The sequence below is a fragment of the Poecilia reticulata genome, chromosome 16 (genome assembly GCF_904066995.2).
Source record: "Poecilia reticulata chromosome 16, P_reticulata-male-v2, whole genome shotgun sequence".
NCBI classification, from domain to species: Eukaryota; Metazoa; Chordata; class Actinopteri; order Cyprinodontiformes; family Poeciliidae; genus Poecilia; species Poecilia reticulata.
Window position 1 is genome coordinate 17,861,999 of NC_088845.1, and position 20,965 is coordinate 17,882,963.

At 41.4% G+C, this 20,965-nt stretch overlaps 2 protein-coding genes across 3 annotated transcripts; one reads left to right on the top strand and one right to left on the bottom strand.

The window, feature by feature from the left end:
• The first annotated feature begins 845 nt into the window (after positions 1–845).
• nacad (NAC alpha domain containing) lies at positions 846–13,019 on the top strand. Its single transcript, XM_008432605.3, has 10 exons — positions 846–1,321; positions 3,680–3,963; positions 4,058–9,251; positions 9,419–9,667; positions 9,906–9,997; positions 10,977–11,045; positions 11,990–12,136; positions 12,219–12,353; positions 12,444–12,566; positions 12,869–13,019. The coding sequence occupies exons 1-10, from the start codon at positions 1,237–1,239 to the stop codon at positions 12,881–12,883; spliced, it is 6,393 nt and encodes a 2,130-aa protein (XP_008430827.2). The 5' UTR covers positions 846–1,236; the 3' UTR covers positions 12,884–13,019.
• A 1,776-nt stretch (positions 13,020–14,795) lies between these two features.
• On the bottom strand, positions 14,796–19,045 carry glipr2l (GLI pathogenesis-related 2, like). 2 transcript variants are annotated; one of them, XM_008432604.3, is made up of 5 exons: positions 18,160–18,564; positions 17,474–17,582; positions 16,573–16,676; positions 16,045–16,122; positions 14,796–15,455 (listed from the first exon to the last, which is right to left on the bottom strand). In XM_008432604.3, exons 1-5 carry the CDS (start codon positions 18,170–18,172, stop codon positions 15,289–15,291), a joined length of 471 nt encoding a protein of 156 aa, XP_008430826.1. In that variant the 5' UTR covers positions 18,173–18,564; the 3' UTR covers positions 14,796–15,288. The 2 variants fall into 2 exon arrangements, with proteins under 2 accessions (XP_008430826.1, XP_081453594.1); XM_081597468.1 differs by lacking the exons at positions 16,045–16,122; positions 16,573–16,676 and having other exon boundaries at positions 18,160–19,045.
• Positions 19,046–20,965: the final 1,920 nt, after the last annotated feature.

Below are 20,965 nucleotides of genomic sequence, written 5' to 3' on the forward strand. Positions count from 1 at the left end.
TGTTTTAAGGCTTCACAATATTTCGCTCCATTAATTTATCGATTTGTGCTAAAGATAGGTGTTTTCATCCTTGATATTGGCCGACCACTCCCTCTGGAACCCTGGTATTTAATGACAACATAACTGAATCTCCTGACGTTCTGTTCTGGCTTGTGGCTTTGTGGCGCATCTCCCAATAGTATTTGTGGCCCCCACTTGGCAACCCCTTTAAGAAACTATGTGGAGGTTCCCCTGCTTGGTCCATCATGAAAGGTTGTTCTCTATTTAATCAGCACAAGAAATGGTAGCGCAAATGTAGCCCAATTACTGGAAGTAGATTTTTGATGCTTTGACAAAAAAAAAGAAAGTTTTTTGCTATGCTGTTGGTTTCTTGGAGCGGCTTTTGTTTTACACTGCATGTAAATAAAAGTATTCAGAGAACAGCTAAAGATGAAGGGCACTGTGCTGTAACAGCACTTTGAGGACATGTCCTCCCTGTTGTCTCCTCCCTGTTGAAGGATTTAATGAGGGGAATACTTCAGGGTTTCACATGCATCTTGTGGACAGTTTGTGTTTTTGGTTTCCATTTCTCCTCTTCAGTTGTGCTTTCCCTGAAATCCCCCACCCTGACAGCCTGTGTATCTCTTGTTTTTGCAGTACTGGTCCCTTCCTTCAAGCTTGGGGGCAGCACTGAGAAATTAGCACAAATCTGCTGACATCATCTTCTAAGATCCAGTCATGGCTTGGCTTGAAGCAAAAAAAAAAAAAAAGTGTGTGTGTGTGTGGGGGGGGCGGGGGGAAGCAGGGAGGAGGGAGACACAGGAAGGATGGAGCAGTAGGGTGAGGGGTGGGGAGAGCAGGGAGGAAAGCAGGAACTGGGCATCAGGAGAGAATACTGCAGCTACCTCTCAGATTCAACACACATACACGCATATTCAGATAAGTGGCATGAGGAGGCTTTAAAGCACACACCCACCACAGCAGCATCACTGTGCTGCACCACAGAAAGGACCTAGCAGCACACACACACCCACCCACACACACACACCCTTTATCTTTGACTCTCAGTCTTTCGCTCTAGCTGTCTGCCTCGCTCCGTCTCACACACGTGCTGCAGGGAAGATTTGAGCACAGGACTGCACTCGGATCCCTCCCCTCCCTTTTCTCCATTCTCCTTCCTCTCCTTCTTCACTCTCCCTGTTCACCTTGCCTGCTCCAGCTACATGGTACATTGTTGCGTCAGAGCCGTCGAGAAGCATGCCGGGGGAGAGCACGCACAGATCTGTCCCCGACGACAAGCATCGGGACCTGGGAAGCGAGGAGACGGGACTTCCAGGACCAGGTAGGAGCTCTGGGAGAGGAGGAGAGGATACGGATGAGGTCATTAAGCTTGGAGATAAAAAAAAAAAAAACACAGGCAGAGAGACTGGCATGAGACTGTGAGGAAGTGGCATAAAACAAGTCAAGTTAAACGTTGAGTGTGCGGAACAGAAAGAGTGGCAGATGAGAAGAAAGAGATTGTAGAAGACTTATTTAAAGGACTGGATTATCTCTGACATGTGCAGCTTAAGAAAGCTCTTATTTAGATGGATGTTTGACTAAACTGCATGTTGTCCATCTTTCCAACTCCAGGGTGTTAACATCCTCCCAACTTACCCCATTCCTTTTACAAAAAAAAATATATCAAATATATATTCCACTAAATTCTAGCTAAAGTCTTTCAAAGCGTTTGTGTGATTGCCTTATTTCATCCATATTAGAGCCCCAACTCTAAAGCTCCCTTACTCACCCTCATCCCTCCTCCCATCTCTTTACATTCACCCGTCCATTGCTTCAGAGGGCTGTAAGAGTGAAGCAGTGCCCAGCAGTTCCTCCCTTCCCCCAGCCGTAACGGGAACATGACACAGCAGCACGACGGCGCACTCTGCAACACACAAACACCACCCCACACTGACAAGTTCTTGGACTATTTAACATTTTGAACTTGAAGCAAATGATGTGCTGCATACGACGGCTCAGTGGGACAATAAAAAAAAGCTTCCTGCCCTGCTTAGTGGGCACATTTTAGCCTTCATTGCTTCATATTATAGATATACTTCATATAAATTCTTCTCCTGGTTACAGATAAAATGTTTTTCTCAACATGTAGTTGATCCAAAAGATAAAGGAGCCTCAGATGTTTGTGGAGAGTCTACATTTCATCTCACAACCTTAGCAGCAGCTGAAATAGAGGCTCCCCTTGGGGGGGCGGCGCTGCAGCCTATGTGACGCAGCTTCAGTGTGCTGCGGCCTGCTTTTCATATGGCAAATCTGGAACACGGTTTACTGCATTCTTTTAGACCTGAGAAAATAATACATTAAAAAACAAAACAAAACACAGTTGTAGTGTTTTATGAAGCAAAATAAAACCATTGCTGCAGGCTTTCTGCAATGTTAATGTTTGTTCCCTATGAGTTTGACATTGCTTATCCATTTTATGCACAACTTATTATAATTACACACACTGTGTGTCTCCTGCCTCTTTAAGCTTTGACAAATAAAACCTGAGTTCTCACTTATCCATTTTTGAAATTTGTATTTGACAAATAAGTGAAAACTACCTGGCCCCCAAAAAAGTTACCACCTGGATTTAGCTAAGTAAATTGGTATAAACTTCTTTTAATTTGATCATTACTGCATGAACAATTATCTTCCAGCGAGAATTTCAGGGCACGAGAAAACATTTAAGGACCATCATCTTCTAACTAAGCCCTTGTAATCTACCAGGCTGCAGAGCACATTAAAATGTTGCACTGGGTTTGCCTTTTTGAGTGCCTGCTGTAATGTGCACCTTTTTCACCAGTTCTGTCTATGGGGGATGACTCAGCACAAACACAAACACACATTTCGCATAGTAACGTGGCAACAATCAGGAAGACCTGCTAAGTGCTGATGTGTGCATCTGTCACAATCCCAGGGAGGGAAGGACGGCAGCATGGAATCCCTGAAATAAAAGAGAACAAGAAAACAATAGGTGATGTTTTTTGAAGAACAGAGGCCGATTTGATTTGACTTGACATATGAGCTCCTGACAGAGAAAATCCCCTGTGTGTGTGTGTGTGTGTGTGTGTGTGTCTATGACTGAGCAGAACCACTTGTATGTCATAACAGCCAATTAGGATGAGGATTGAAGTCACAGTAGCAATAGTGCAATTAGGAGAGAAAATAAACACTGTTATGTTAATCAAAAAATTGACTTCAATTTCATGTTGTTGTGTGTTGTTTCAGTCTGACACTTTCTCAGCAAAAGATCTTTCAAGATATGCAGTAGCAAAAACCGATACAGTTCTTAATTTTAGTTTTTTAATTTCAAAATGTATTCTGTTCATGAACATTCAGAAAATCTGCTCACTCAGTCGTCTCTGACCCAGTTTGCTTCACCCACCCCTGGCATTTCATCTTACTAGTTTTTGAATCCTGTTGACACTTTAAGACATACAGATATCATCACTGACCTGGAAGGACAAGTTTTATCGGAGTAGAACACTTAAACAATACTAACATCCATCTATTATCAACACCAGGTCCTGTAAGTTGTGTTTGTTCAAATTTTCAGGCTAAGTCCATGGTTTTCTCAAAACTTCCTAAAGTGGGAAAAACTTTATTTTTCCCATAATGACAATGTGTGTTTTCAAATTCTTTGTTTTAATATTTTTTTCAGGCATGGTAAGACATCCATCCACAGACTCCCCTCCAAGTGACAGTGGTTCCTCACCTAATGACAGTGGATCGAGTCCTTCTCCTAGCACTCCACAGAAGCTTCTCCCAGGGTCGACCTCTCCATTTGGTCCACGAGTGTTTCATGTGAAGCCTAGTTCCTCTGGTACTCCAAGACCACAGCCTGAAGGGTCCGACAATCGTGTCAACCCAGGCAGACTGTCAGGAAAACTGGGAGGTCATGGTCCATGCGGCCGCCACATCTCTGTTAAGATGGAAAGAATAAAGGTACAAGCTGTGTGAGTGTTTCTAATTTTACAGCACGGATGCTGTGAGATACATTTGTGACCTGTGGTTTTTATATTTAATTTCTTTTGAACAGGTCCTGACTGGATCTGAGGTGGAAAGTGACTATCCAGGGTCACAGACTATCGACACCAGAGTGGTGATGGGTGAAGAGACGCTACTCAAAACAGCAGAAGTCACAAAAGGAAAAATCACCACTGAGCTCAAAGCTCAGGCCATCCCTTTGCCATATCTCCCAAGTTTTCCATGTCCTCAACTGCAGACTAAAGAAATAAAACAGGAAACCAACAATGAGGAAATCCAGTCACAAGTTCCCCAAAATCCAGAGAATCGGGAAACACAACATGTACAGGCCTCAGTTACAAACACTTTTCCCTCCTCTCCAAAACAAATCACAACTGATGACGAAGTAACAAACAGTAAGGAAGACAAAGAGACCCTCTCTGTAGATGAAGTGCCTTCACTCCCTTTTTCAGATCTGTCTTCTCCAGTTGCTCTGTCCTTCACTGAGCCAGCCTGTCCTGTTGACCCCCTACGAGTTGGCATTCCCTCATCTCTTGACCCAGAACTTTACTACACCGCTCCGTCCACTCCAATCAAAATGGTCACCCGCTGTTCGCACCTTAAACATCATTCCTACCCTGGCTCCCCAGCATCCCCTCTTTCTCCTGGTTCTCCATCTGACAGTGAAGACCTCTGTTCCCCTCTCACTTCTCCGTCTGGCTCTTACATTACCGCAGAGGGAGGCAGTTGGGCATCATCTTATACATCCTCCACCTCCCCATCCACTTCTCCTAACTTGCTCCTTGTGGAAGAAACCCAAGAGGCGCCTGCTTGCTTTGTGAGTTCATTGTCAGAAATCGGAGATGAGGTCGCAGAGGAGAAGGGTCGATCAGCCCCAGAACGAGAGGACGATAGGGCCGGCAACTTCAGCTTGTACCATCCGAGCAATTTTGTTGTGAACTCACAGATAGGTATAGCAGACACAGTGATTCCTGAGGAAGATGAGACTCTAAAAGGGGAGGAGGTGAAGATTTCCAGGGAAACTTGTCGTCCGTGCTGGGTGACCGAGAGTGCACTCCCTATAAGAAGCAGTAGCAGCAGTGACTCTCAGGATGATGAAGGAGAATCAGAAAGTTCATTTTACCCATTAGAGGAGCACACTGTTGACAGAACAGAATACTCTAGGCACATGCAGACAGGCCTGAGACTAAATCTGGAGGGATGTTTATCAGAAGAACATTATAGGCAGATGGAGGCCAACCCAGATATCTCCCCCACCACCTTGACCTCTGATACAGAGAACATGACTGTGGCATCCTCCAGCTTCAGCCCAGATTCACCGCTGCTCCCCATGGACGCCTTCTGCCCTGGAGCCTTTGATAGGCTTGGCCCAAGCTCCTTCATACTCTCGCAAGCTGCATGTTCTGATGACGTGCCAGATGAGGAAAGGATGATACCTGCCTCCCTCATCTCATTTCCCCTTCACACTAGCCTAATCTTCAAAGCTGACTCAATGGAAATCACCCTCTTCCCCACGGAAGAAGAAAATGACATAGATGTCAATGACAGAAATGAAAGAAAGGATGTTGATGCATATGCAGCAGGAGAGGAGGAGGCAGATGTAGAGGATGATGATGATGAAGATGATGACGAGGATCACGATGATTACAATTGCAACGATCAAATTGCTGACTCCACACCTGATAGTGATGAAGGGGAAGACAAAGTTGAGGGTGCAAACATGCAACACGAGGAAGCTAAAGTAGAGGTTAAGGTTGTGGAAGAAGAGGAAGAAGATGAAGAAGAGGATGATGATGACGACGATGAGGATGTGTGCGATAGCAAAGCTGTGGAAGACGAGGCTGAGGACAGCTCAGCTTCTTTCCTTCATTCACTTTCAGAAACATCAATCAATGAAGGGTTAGATGAGTCTTTCTGCTTCCAAGATGATACAGATGACTCTTTAGATTCAGCCTCTTATAATGGGGAGGAAGATGAACGTTTATACAGCACTGAGAGGCATGCACAATCCCTAGAACCTCTACCCACAGATGGTTCAAATCCAGCTGAAATCCAACCAGAGGCTGAACAGGGCTCTTTGAACACACAACTATACATGGACACACAAGTGGACCAGTCTCAATCTACCCATCTGTCTACAAGCTCTGTAGCCCACCCAAAAGGTAACGACATAGAACCGACACCCCTGGAAGTGCCTACATGCCCTGAACACCAACCTGATCCTGATGTCAAATCTACCATTAAAACAGATGAAATAAAAACCTCAGATACACCTGCACATAACCAGCAACCAGTTCAAACTTCAGAGCAACTTATTGAAAATGAAGGGAAAAGCCAGATAAGTACTGGTGCTATTTTAAACCCTTTTGTGGAGCCTCAAGAGAATCCCTGTTCTAATTTAGTCACTACCCTTGCTGCAGGTCCTGCACCACCTGCTTCTGAAACTGATTACATCAATGTAACTCATTCTACCACGTCTGTGGAGGAGATTACAGCAGATTTACCTGAGGAAAATCCTAAGGTGAAAGTTGTAGCCTTGAAACTACCTTGTGATCAAACTGAGCACACAAAAGAACCTGAAATGGACTCTTTCAAATTGCTTATAAAGCCTCGCCATGGCCATTCTGAAAGTCAAAGAACTGTTGGAGCAACCAGAGTCGCACTGTCAAAGTCTTTCTGTGGTAAATACGATGTGCCGGTGGAAGGGAGATCTGTGTGTAGGTCAGGTCCTAACAGCGACTCTGATACCAAGCTTGGCCAAAGTACTGAGTTTGCCCCAGCTGATTCTGAAAGTGTAGAGTCTAAATCAAGTGACTCCTCTCCACCACTGAATATTATTACTCCTACCAATGACTTGAATAAGGGTGTTGTTGTTCTGTCCCCTCCTAAAGATTCAAATTCCAATCCCAGTAACATCCCTGTTTCTACTTCCGCAGAAATAATTTCAGAACTTGGTGACAACTTCACCCTGACACCTGAACACTGCCCGAGAGACTCTTCCCTGGAGAACCTAAGCGAGAACACTTTGGGCACAGATGACGGGGTACTAGGAGCTGTCGGATCCTTGCACTCCCCCCTTGCAATATCTCCCAAAAGAGAAAATTCAGAAACAGATACAGGCAGAGATGTGGTCCCTGAATCTGGGGCATGGTGTGATGCCAGGGTGGGTTTGGGTTTTGGCCTGGGATTTGGGTCAGGGTCTGAGTTTGGTGTCTGGGGAGCAGGTGAATCACTGTCTTTGTCACTGGGTAAGAGGTATGAATTAGAGGCAGAGAGTCTTCTGATGTGCGATACAGAAGGCCAAAGGACAGAGACAGCTTTGGTTTCCAATATGAGCAGCGAACTGTGTGAAAACTATGACAATGTTCTCAGTTCTATTCTGGATGAGGAAGATAACAACAGTCAGAGTGGAAAGAATGACCAAATATTGGATAAAGAATTGGTAGAAGAGGGGATCTCTGAGTCCAACCTCGCCCACTGGAAATCCATTGAAGAGATTTCAGAAGCAGGGGGAGGAGAGGACGGAAGTGCCAGGTTTCCAGAGGACATTAGTAATTTGAATCCAGACAACGATAACGATAACAAGGAAACACAAATGCAAGACAACTGGAAGAGTTCAGCTGACTTTGAGTGCTTGAATGAAGGCATGAATGGGAGTCTGAATGCTCTGTCAGATGAAATGAGACACCAGAGCGGGAGTGTCGTTATCAAAGACTCTGTGTCTAATATTCCACTTGAAGAGGTGCCTCTTCAGACTTCTGACAGAACTCCTAAAGAACAAAAACCAACAGCGGATCACATAAACCAAGCACCAGACACAAAACAAACACTATTAGTCAAAGATAGCGTTTGTATTGCCTCATCTGACACTCGGCCTCACGGAGCTGCAAAACCCAAAAACCCCGATTCACCGTGTAAAGCTGAGTCGAGATGCGATTCTACTACACAGTATCAGTCGGTCTCTCTAGGGAGTAATGCATTTTCTTTGCCAGAGGGATCGTTTGGGTCTTTCCCCGCAAAATGCACATCTAACATTGCCAGACTGAGAAGCACCTGTAAAGATGGCATGGAGATGTCACAACATCAGCGACACAACCAAAAGAAATGTGACGTCAGTGCTGAAATTACCAGAAGTGCGAATGAACCAAAGACTAAAGATGCCTTTTTAGGAAAGCACAGTGGTGTTTGTAATTCAGGGGATGAAGGGGTGGAGGTCAAACAAAAACAAAAAAGTGATGAAAAAAATAAGGTGGATGAAAGTCAAAAAAGGTCCTCCTCTGGACTGAATGACTTGGATCCCTTTGAGAGGCTCACACAAAAGGTTGGACCTTGCACAGATACCCAAGCTGCTTCTACAAAAGGGAAGAGAAGGAAGCAGAATAGAAATAGGGCATCTCAGACGGGTGGTCTTAATGACTTTAGCCCTGAGTCTGTTCAAGAACCAAAGAAAGCTCCTGCTCTACCAAACATTTCAGGAGATGGATACTCAGACTGGGTTACACACATTACTAAAACTAAGACAGACTACAACGCTAACAACTGTTCATCCTCTGACTTTCAGCAGAGGACATCTGGACCAGACAAAGTTGAACCTGTTGCAAAGATGGAGAGGCATAATCATGGCAGTCCCGATAAAGAAGTTTTAAGACAAGAGCAATGCAATTTAAACAGAGGAACAAGAGATAACCTCAGTCCAATTATGGCAATGAACCAAGACTTACAGCAGAAACAAGAAGTGCTTGATAACAGACCATTAGCTGATAGTCAGACACAAATTACTGTGGACCTTAATGATAACAACATAGACACAGGTCCCAGCAAACCTCAGAAAAATACCCCATCCGCTCAGGCTATGAGATGCCCCTTTTCCTCCCTACCTTGTGCCTCAACAGAGTCAATGGATGGCCTTTCCACACCTGTCCAGGAATCCCAACCTGTCCTTTCCACGCAACAGCAATCTTTACAGTCTATGACTCCTAAGTCTGCTGGTTCTGAAATTCCCTCCAATAACCCCCCAGAGGTCACTGAAGTCTTTTCAACACCATCGTCTAAAAGTGTCTCTTCATCCCAATTGCCCACTGTCACGCCAGTAGTCTTGTCCCAAGCTACCCAAGAAACTGGGAATCTAGAGTCAGTATATGTTCCAGAATCGTCATCTCATCAAAACCCAGAGTCTACTTTCAACACTCAGCCTCAGAAACAGATAAAGGAAGGCTGTACTTGGTTCACCCAAGACGTTTTCAGAGGTGAGTGAAGACACTTGAAACTTTAATTTCCTTGGCCCTGTACTTATAGGCAGTCTTTTTTTTCAGAAAAGAGGGAAACAAAATTGTCCTCTGGTCTGGTGTGTATGAATTAGAAAATGTTCAAATGGTTGTAAAATGTGCATTTTAATAAATTTGTTCCCTGTAAGGTGCTAGTGCGACTGAAGAAGAATCGGACAAAAAGGATGATGGCGGACGGGTCCAGCGGGGTCACACACCTAAGCCTAGGGAAGCCGAGGAAGACAGAGATGGATCAGTGAAAAATGAGTCTGACTCAGCAGATCAGCGTGAAATCCAACTCTTCTCTAGTCGCCAACCAACCGGCAGACAGTCAGGCTGTTCAATCACTCATAACCTCAACATTTGTGAAGAGATTGATCTTTCTGTTAAAAATAACAGTGAGTTTCTTTCTTATTTTTTTATATTTCTCACATGAGATAAAGAGATACCCAGAATTCCCTTAGTTTTCTGCTGCACACCCAGACTTTCTGTCTGCTTTTGGTTTTGTTGTTGCTAATTTAGTTGAATGTTAATAATTACATAGCACAGATAACGCAAAGAACTGGTTTAACTGGCATAATATATCTAGTTTGCACCACTGTTACAGAATATTTTTCTGGGACATGTTGCCTTTAGGTTCCACTGTGGCCTCCTGTAATGAATCTGAGAGTGAAGGTTCGATGCCTGATCTGGAAGAGCTGGAGCCTCTGAGACCATCAGAACCACCGGTAAGTCCATCTGAAGGCTTTATAACTGAAAATAACTTCCTTGTTTGTTATTACGTTATAAAAATGGTTTTCGAAAGAATAAATAACGTTATTCTAGAATAGTTTAAACCCATGCTGTGTGTCTTTTTTGTTGTAAGGCAATGTTGTTTTATGATATTCTGTATTTATTTGCTTCATATTTATATCCCAAACATTGGGTTTCTACGTATGGATCCCAAAATTAGCATAATCCTTTATGCTCTCGTCAAATTCTAAGACAAAATATTTAGTTTTGAAGCAGTTGGGGTTATGGACAATAACAAGAAATAGTTATTGGGGCACAATAACTAAAGGAGGAGACGGTAGCGGAAAGAAGAAATTAGTATGGTTTGTCAGTACAGCATTTTTAATTACCAGAAAATATTTGATCCCAACTCCATACTTTTTCAGACTTTTCCAGGCCTTCCAGATTGTGTAGGAGCTCTGTAAGAATATTTGATTTGCATGTCCTGGGACTGCATATATAAATTAGCAACTGTCTAAAAATCAAATGGAAAGCAACAGTTTAGATATGAGCTTGTGTACTCCCTATGTGTTGAGATAAAAGATAATAAAAATAAAAGAAAAATCTACAGTTAAAATCAAAGTTTGAAAAACTCCAACATATGATCAAATTACCTTAACATAGGTCACAGTATGCACTTACATTTCCCTGCTCTTGTCCTATAAATGTTAAGGTGTTTAAGTTTGATTTAGCTATGAAAGCTCAATATAGACTATTTTTGCAATCAAACATTGCAGTTTGCAAAGAGCTACCCTTTCCTTGTAGCTCTTATTACAAGGAAAAGGCCAATCAGCTCCTATTGGCTCAAAATAAAAACAATAGTTTTTCTTGCTGTATTAACAAATCCAACATTTTGTAATGAAACTAATTATCAAAACTCAAAAGCTTTGTAAGATTTTTAAAAGTAAACATTATTGATTTATTTTTTTCTTTCAGTGTGTTTCTGCTGCGGATGATGGATTGAACAGACCCAAACAGAGCCGCAGTGAGAAGAAAGCACGCAAGGTCAGAGTGATGCTTGTACAGATGTGTGTAAAGCTGTGATCAAATGTTTTAGCAGTGATAAGAAATGCTATTGCCTCAGTTTTCACATTGTTTTAACAGTATTGTGCACTAGGATCAGATGCGTATTAATAGTTAAGAGCTTACAAAGTTGACCTTAAATTGCATTTTGCCCTCAAAAACTATCTGCTCATTATAATTGTGTCATGAAAACAAGTGAAGCAGGAAACTCTCAGCGTGCCACGTCTTAATATGTTCCCTCTCTAAGGTACTTTTGAAAAGTTCTCCAAATCTGTCAGACTCTATTGTCCATAGTCCTCTTTGGGCGACTACAGATATTTTTAGTTCTATTCTTGGAGCCACGAATTCCTTTGGTGAAAACATGTGGTTGTTGATTTTGTGAGACATTTGGGCTGACCGTGACGCTGAACAATGAAATCCATCTTCATATGGAAGGTTTTGGATTAAAACTGTCTGGTTTTTGGATCTGTTTATTATTGCATTCATGTTGACAAAAACTTTGTTCAATTTAAAGAAAGGCAAGAAGATGATGAATGTTACAAGTTTCACAACGTGTAACATTCATTTTACAATGTTGCTTTTTTTGTGCCGATTGTCATTTATCATCAGGGTCAATTTTATACTATTGATTTTTAGGTGTGTAAGGCTGTCCACATTGATCCAGCTCTTTAATGAAAGTTTTATGTTTCTTCCTAATACATTTGTTTGTTTTTAAGTCAAATTGCACAGGTTGCTGGTCAAGTGAAAAGCTGGTCATCAAAGTCGTGGTTTTTAGATCACAAACATCTGCCAATTATACAGGGATGTATGCACTTTGAAGATGTGCAGTACCTGATGCAGCTAACCGTTTTGGTTTTTTATTTTTATTCAAGTTTAAATGAAACAAGTAGTTATTTGAGTTCCTAACCCTGAAACTGTGTCTGCAGGCGATGTCTAAACTGGGTCTGAAGCCAGTCCATGGTGTGACCAGAATAACTATCAGGAAGTCCAAGAGTATCTTGTTTGTCATCACCAGACCAGATGTTTTCAAAAGTCCGATGTCTGACATTTATATTGTATTTGGAGAAGCGAAGGTAAATCTTTTGGGTCTCGATTATAAAGTCATCTTTATATTTCCATCTTCTAACTGTTCTCTTAAATTGTTCTCTTCTGCAGATTGAGGACTTATCTCAGCAGGCTCATAAAGCAGCAGCAGAGAAATTCAAGGTGCCTGTTTCCCCCTCTCCATTAGCCCCACCTGTCCCACAGAGTCTAACCATCAAGGAGGAGAGCGAAGAGGAGGAGGAAGAGGTAAGTACAATCACTCTCGTCAAACTGGCAGGGATGTGTCACTGAATCTTGAATGCAACATTGCTTGCTTTGTTCCTTTCTGCGCATCAGGTGGATGATGGAGGTCTGGAGCAAAGAGACATAGAACTGGTGATGGCTCAGGCCAACGTGTCACGAGCCAAGGCCATCCGCGCACTCAAACACAACAAGAACGACATTGTGAATGCTATCATGGTAAGGACAATGGAGGGATGGAGGAAGGAGGAGCCGGCTGGGAAGGGGGCGGGCAGATGGCAAACAAAACAATGAGTCATAGCCAGAGAGCGGAGGGGGAAAGGGAGAAGGTTGATATGAGAAAACAGACCACAAATTAGTTTTATCCCAGAGTTGAAGCTGAGATCCTGCTTTGTTGTTAAGTTCTATGTCCACTAGATGGCAGCAATGGCTAATGCTCTGTTCAATGACATACATTTCTTTCTTGATTTTCTCGTTTCTTCTGCCTTGTTTAAATTTTTGTTCTTTATTTTTCCTCATAGGAGCTGACCATGTGAGTGAGCACTGAGGACAATTTGATTCCCAGCTCCCTTGTTCCTGCCTATAAAGCCTAAATACTGCGTACTCTTCTGTATCACTGCTGCTGTATGTTGCATCCCCCAATCTGCTAAATAAAGTCTAAGACAAGTTCCAGTGTGGACTCTGACAAAACATGGAGGATAGTTACTATGAAGGGACTAAAAACAGACCCACATTTAGAAAAATCGGGAAAAATTGGTGCCTTGCAGTCAGTATTTTGTCACATTTAAACCACAAAACAATGTATTTTATGGGGTTTTTGTGTGGTGGACTAAGTATTGTGCGACTATAAAATGGAATGGAAAGGATATTTGGTTTGAAATTTCTTTCCAAGCCTAAACCTGAAAAGTGTGGCGTGCATATAGATTCAGGCCTGAGTTAATGCTCTTCATTCATTACGATTCTAGCCGAAAGGGGGTATGCCTCCACCAGATTAACCAGTTTATTCATGTTTTGGTACTAATTCTTGCTATAGGTATTGATTTGGACATACTTCAATCTGAAGTCTGAACTTGGAGCTTTGGTTTGACATTGCGCCCAAGGAAACAGCGTTACACTAAAGAAGTCAGGATTTCAACATGGTACCCAAGTAAATAGTTCACAGTACCATGAATATCATTTTAAGTTTTACTTTCCATAGGCAAACACCACTTTTAATTTGTTCAGTTTAGAGTTGAAGGCCCTACATGCAAGATTAATTTTAGACCTACTCTTACAGGTGTGTCTTGTATAAATATTTCCACCAAACTGCTGATGTGAGAAGTGGCCATATTGAAATCCGGCCACAGGGGGCAGCTGTGAGTTTCTCACACTTTCTGACTTGGAGATCAGAATTATCCAGTTCCGACTGCAAACGGAGAGCAACATTTCACCCATATTGCGCGTTTTAACTCCTTTCACAGGTTTTCTTCCAGAACTGTCCTGTATTTACCTTAGATGGAAAACAACCCCACAGCATGACGTTTCCACCACCATGTTTTGCAGTCGAGTTTGGTGAATGCAGTGTTGGTCTTTATTTCTTGTGTCCCCTAAATGGCTTGTAGGAAGCTTTAAACTGTACTACTTGTGAATTTATTTCAACTGCTAACTTGCCGCTTTTCCACAAAAGGTTTGTAGAGTGTATGACAAAAGGTTCTGAGCAGTGCATCCCTGCAGCTCCACAGTTTACACCATGTCTTGGTAGCTTTGCATTTTCCGGGTTTTTTTTTTTCCACTTTTCCATTCTTGTCACTCAAGTGTTCAAATAATGTTTTATCTAACTCTTCTTAAACTTCACGTCTTTCTGAATAACATGTCTGCTGTGTTCCTACTTTTGTTATGATCTCTGTTAATGCTCTCTAACAAATCTCCGAGTCCCTTGCAGAACAGCTTGAATTATGCCGGCATTAAATCAGACAACGGTGGACTAGATTTACTAAGTAGGTGATTCCTGCAGGCAATCTGTTTAACTACATGTTAAGAGATGTCCAAGTAAATGGGGCTGAATCTAAATTTATGCCACACTTTTTAGATTTTAGTTTGTAGAAAGTTTATAAAAGTTGATCTTTTCCCTTCTAATTTCACTTAATTGTCATGAGTTCTGTTAGTTTATTACATAAAACTCCAATAAAATACAAGGTTTGTGGACATTATTGCCTTTGTAAAGCACTGGATTTATTTTTTTCTGATGCTATTTCAATGAAAGTTAATATGCTTGCTTTAAAGCTTTATAAGTACACACACATATATACAGTATATATATATATATATATATATATATATATATATATATATATACACACACACACACACACACACACAACCAACAGACTCAGAAAATATTGAGAGAATATTTGTGTAGTCAAAAGCAAACTGACTCTACATGTTGAGTTTTCACAAACTCACTATGCGTTTTGTTATGACAATCTTTCAGCTTTATTGTAAAAAAACTAGTTAGAATATGAAAAACAACACAAGCCCTGACTTCTTTAACAAGAAGGGGCAATAACAAGAACATTCCTAACATGTACAGTCATCAGCTTCAAATCCAGGAAATATGTCAGCATGTCGGTGACCATTTCTCCATATTAACTCACTCTTACAAAAAGGAGAGAAAAATACATGAAACATTTCTTTAGTGTACAAATTTAAGAGAAAATGGTTTTTAGGCAGCAAAAATCTACAGTTACAAAAATGTTAGGCAATTTGAACACTCTGCCTCACAAAGGTCTTTATAGATGCAGAGGACTGAGTGTGTTTTATCTTTTAAAATTCTACGATATTGCAGTTTGGGTTTTTAGCCGTTGTTTTCTCCAGAGCTCTGCAAGGGAGGCAGCTTTTCCCCTTTAAATCTAAGCAAATGTTTTTGCCCCCCTGAGTAAAGTCCAGGGGGATCAATAGGTCTTCAGGAGCCAGTTTTAGATGGGAGGACATTACTCTCAAAGTGTCCCTGATTCGTTATATTCCCTGCTGGGAAATATCTGGCCACGACAAAGGAAGAGCCGTCTGACGCTGTGGCCTTTCCCACACCAAACTTCTTGGTGCTCTTCCACACCATTGCAGTGAAATGACCTGAAGGTGACACACAAAGTCAAAAGAAAACACATGAACACGCAGCAAGAGTGAGAAACATTTTTGTTTGAAAATTGCTGCAGCTGTGCGATCAGGCACTCAAGTTCCCCCCAAACATTTATAAAAGGGGGGGAATTTTCTTTCCAGCATCACTCAGTCTCCCTTCCCTCTTCCAGTTCTTATCCCGTCTTTCTCTTACAGGAAATGTAACATGAATATTTGTGAATCACTGCAGTGGCTAAGACTGATCTACTCTGTGTTATTAAGTTCCACTGCGCTTGAAGATACAGGAGACCGTGTGTCGGAATTAATGCAGACTAAGACATGAGGCATGCGCGTCTGTCGTCTATAAATATGACAGTGACTTTCCCCTCAGTTTCCCATTGGAGGGACACCAAGTCACACACTGACATTAGCTCAAAAATAACAACCAGCCACCCCAACGCCTGCACAAGTGTGACAGCGAGAGAAAGCGAAAGTGACAACATGTAAACACAAAACGACATCGCGGGCGAAGAAGCTGTTGACAAACTGAGAGAGAAAAGAAAAGATGAGATGAGACAAAACATTAGAAGAGTGTGAATCTCACCAGTGCCAAAGGAGAATCCAGGGTGGCTGAAGTTGTACTGTTTGACTTCTTCATACCAGCGATCTGCCACATCCTTCCCTGCATCAGCAATAAATAAAATTTAAAAAAGACATCATCAGTCTAGAGGCCAAGCAGATTAATATTGCATTATTAAAATGCAAAAGAACTTAATATGGATGTCATTTGGAGCAAATTCCTCTTGGTCTCGTGGGGCTTATGTTGATACTTTTTTGTCAGTAATTACTGGGCTGTTTTATCAATATTTGTCCTGTGCTGACATTTTTCTGCAGTGAGTCATAGTGTCTGAAGTGGAGGGGAAATAGAGTCCAGCTGTTCAGCTGCACCAACTGGCAGTCAGAACAGAGCATTTACTTTAGGTCCTACATTCAGATCCTGCCGTCTTGTTTTTTTTTTGTTTTTTTTTTTAACCAAGGGGAGAATAATCAAATGCATAGATTTAACTTAATCATGCTCCAAAGCTTAAACATATGTGTGATGTTTTAAAAATTAGGTGTTACTTGTCTTTACCCGTTTGGTCATAAGAAGCCCATGCCAGGTTTTCTCCACAGCTCCCCCTGCTGGACTCCACACTGTGCTTCAGGATTCTTGTGCTAGCCAGACTTTCAGCATAACTAGAAAGAAAAGAAAATTTAGTCTTTTTTTAATGCACTTTTTAAAAAAAGAGAAAAGACTGAAGTTCATTAAGCTTAGCAACAGAAAACATAATTGCCACAAACGTTTTGTGACAAAACAGTTTGTGCCACAAAAAATATATTTTTTTAGGTAAAAAGAAAAATAAAACCCACAAATGAGTCTTATTTTTTTCATGTTGTTTGATTGTCTTCGGAGAGGTACCTGCCTCCTTCCCTACGGGTTCAATAAAAAATATTCAAATTTGCCAGTGGCATGAATAATCTCGGGCTCATTAACCGTATTATATTTTGAACTTTTGAAAAAAAAAAAAAAACAAAACAACAAAAAAAAAACATGATGAATGAACAGGATCTAGTTCATGCTCAGGTTATTGAACTTAATTCAGAATATTTAGGTGATGAATTGTGAACATGATTTTTGTTTTCTTTCGCATAAAGGGTCTGTATTTGAACTAGTTCTTGTGAAAGAAGAACTTGAAAACATTTTACTCAAGAGAATAGATAATCCCTAAGTTTACTTGGTGCTACTGATTTAATAAAAGTGACTGAAATGCAGTTTAATTAACTGTCATTTGAACATCTTAATGTAGCTGCAGTCGAATTATCAATATCACTTGTAATCAGAAACACATATTAGATACATTAAGTTTGTATCTAATATGCTTTTGTTCACCGCAGAACTTTGGTGATGACTGATAAACATAAACCTTTTCTCTTTAGCTTTGTAATTTAATCTGCATGTGTGTGTGCGTGCATGCATGTGTGCTGCATCTCACCGAGCAGCCTCTCTGCTCAGTTTGCTGCTCAGCTTTAGTGGAGGAGCCTGGTGCTTCTTCCTGTACTCGTTGTGGCACTGCAGCACCTCCTCAGCAAATTGTTTGGAGGCTGAGAGACGGAGACGGGTCAGAGAGAGGGGAACGGTTAGACGTCTGATGACGGCAGGAATGTAACGATACAGCAGGGAGACTCATGCGTGACCTCAGAGCTGTGATGTTGAGACTGAATGACCTCACATTGTGAGTAAGAAAACGTCTGCTGGATCATCCCCCTCAACCCGCTGTCACCCCCTTCTCCACAAGGCTACTCAGTGCCTATCACTCACTGGCCTTTTCATGAGTCTCACAATCTCCAGTGCTTACACAATAGGTACATTCAAATATTTACACAGACTAAAACAGAAGGACAGATCCTGCTGTTGTTGTCTAGGAATCTAACGAGAATTAAAGTAATCAAAGTGTGCCAGATTAAGAACAGAGAAACAGCTTTTAGTAGTGTTTTTTTTTTATTTATTTTTTTTACAGTTCAATATATGTTTTGTACAACATTATGACGAGGCTTCAACACCAACAAACTGTCGAGATCACACAAGTGATTTTTCTGTCTTGGAAATTTGTAAGTCAGTGGTGGGGGAGAAAAAAAAAAAGATTTGTGTTACAACCGTCAGACTGCAGTCTCCACTTACCAGATTTTCCCATGGTGCTGAATCACTCAGTCCTCAGTGAGATTAATAGTGCAGAGTGAAGTCATCCTGTTCTGTGCCTGCTCTTCTATCCAATTTGCTTTCGCTCTCCTCCTGGTGCTGGACCTTTAAAGCCGACCCTCTGAAATAGCTACCAATCCATTTGTTTCAAGCCTTTCTTGTCTCTCACACTTTCAGTCTTCATGTTGCAGAAAGTTTGTAGTTCCTGTTTAGAAATTCCGCTTGTTGCAATGATCATTGCACAACATTCGCTCTAAATCAGCATTTTACCTCACTCAGCATAACCTGGAACTCCTTCCTTCTAGCCAAGCGGTCCAGTATCTACATGTCATCAGCTATCTTTATGGCCCAGAGGAGAACCCACCCACCCCCTTTCATTTCTGCAAATGAAAGAGGAGGCCCTTCAGTCATTGATGACATCATCTTTACGAGACAGACTCTCTCTTTAAGCTTGGTTTCCCTACCTACGGGGGAGGGAGTGCCCCAGTCATGGCAGCTGTGGCCTGAACCACATGGCCATTCATTTAATTTTCACTGCAATGATGCAGCGTTGTGCTGGATAGTAACAGTGGGAACAAAGAAGTAGCTTCTCTTCTGCTGCTCGGTTTTCAGGTTCTTCGCCATCGTGTTTGCATTACTAAGTAATCAACAACATTCTCAAATAAGAGTGACAACCTAATTTTGACTCTATATATAAAAAAGCTGTGACTGAGCTACTTGCCGACTGGATCTGACATTCAAGAAGGAAATGAATCACTATCAATCCTACTGCAGAGCAGGATGAGACTATTTGTTTTGTCTGTATGAGGTATGCAACCTCGCGAGGATAAATGACATTCCCAAGATCAATATAAAAAAAGGACAGTGACAAATCAGAACTGAATATATTATTCACGTGACATCTCATTACTCAGATCTGCTAAAACTGTCTTTATGCACTTTTTGTAACAGTTGAGACTTATGTAAATAATCAATATTAAAATAATACACAACCTCTTAAATGTCAAGATGACTAAGCTCTTATGTGAACCAAACACAGATGAGCTGCACACCCATGTCAGCAGTCAGTGGTTTTAACAACAACAAAAAGCAGCTTGAAGCTTTTAACAGTCTGTGAAATTTTCAGTTTAACAACAATATCAAAAACAAATTGGTGGTTCACCCCAAGGATGAAACACTCAAGAACAAATTGTGCTGAACAGTTTGGAGCAAAGAATGCAGAGCACTAAAACGCAAATGGAGCGACAGCTGCACAAATGGATGGAAGAAAACAAACCAGATCATTTAAACAAGAGTAATTGGTTAATGAGCATCCTAAAGACAAGGGATGCTCTTCTTCACTTAAAAGACAAGGAAAATAAACCCATGTGGTGGGTGCAGGCCTGAATACCCTCCCACTAGTAGAATAAAGAACTTATTTTATTAGAATTCATATGATAACATGGAGCAGGCTGAAAGACCCCCAGATCTAAAATGTTTGATCTGGGAATGAAGCAGTTTATAACCCTATATGCTTGATTTTGCACTTTGTTTTCATTTTTTGAGCCTATGCCAGGTCAGTAAATGCAACACAGCCCTGGAGACAACGTTAGTATCGTAAATAAATTTTATAGGTTCTATCATGTTCTGTTGTTGTGGTTACGGCTCTTGCAGCTCACTGCATGCGCACTGCAAAGCGCTGTCTTTGCGAGAGCCAGAGGCTGAAAACGACACGGTTCTTCAGTTAGAACTCAGCTGGCATTGCAACTTACCCGTCACTGGAGGGAGTAAAATTCATGAAAGAGATTCTTTTCTTGTTGCGTATCTTCACATACCCACACACCTGCATCACACCGGAAGGCAGAAGCATGTCAGAAACCAGTCTTCAAAGGGTTGCAAAGTCATTTCTAAGGCTTTTGGGCTCCAGTGATTCACAGTGAGAGTCATTATTCACAAATAGGGAAAGAACAAAACAAGGATGGACCATCACAGGACTGCCAGCATGACGAAATTACCATGAGAGCACATTGACAACATCCTGGAGGTCACTCAAGATCTCACTTGCCTGAACTAAGGTCATTATTCCAACACCAAGAAAGAGACTCAGCAAAATAGCATCTACAGGAGGGAAAAACCAAAACGGATTTTAAAAAAAGCTTAAGATTAAAGAGAAAAAATAATCTTGCAAAAAATATCTTGCTGATCCTCAAAGATTATTGTTAAGAGTTAAAATAGATCTTTTGGGAAGCTCCCCGTTACATCTGATAGTAATAGCATTTTAGAGCAATAACATAATTCAACAGGCAAACATTGTAGTGGTATTGTGATGGTTTAGGGTTACCATGCTGCTTTACAGACTGAAAATCTTGCAGTAATTTCTTGAGCAGGAAATTTGGAGAAAGTCTTGGGAAAGAATGCTGAGCAATCAGTTTGGGACCCAGACACAAATTGCTCTGAACCACTGAAAAAATAAAAACTTTGGAGTGGTCCAATCAATGCCTGGACTTAAATGTAATTAGCATGACAGCGGGAAGTTAAACAGGCTGCTAATGCTCAAGCTGCCCATAATGTGGCTGTTGAAATGAAGGCTCTTACCTTTTCACACAAAACCAAGTTGATACGGATAGCTTCCTCTCTCTCTATAGATAAAAATCATGGTTTTAAAACTGGTTTTTGTATTGCGAGTAATATTTGTTTAATGATCTAAAACAATTAAGTGAAGGATATGATTTTTGACTCTTCGTCCAGGTTTCTTACTCTTCACCTCACATTTTGGCCTCATTCTGAATCGGAAGCATTCCACTAGTGA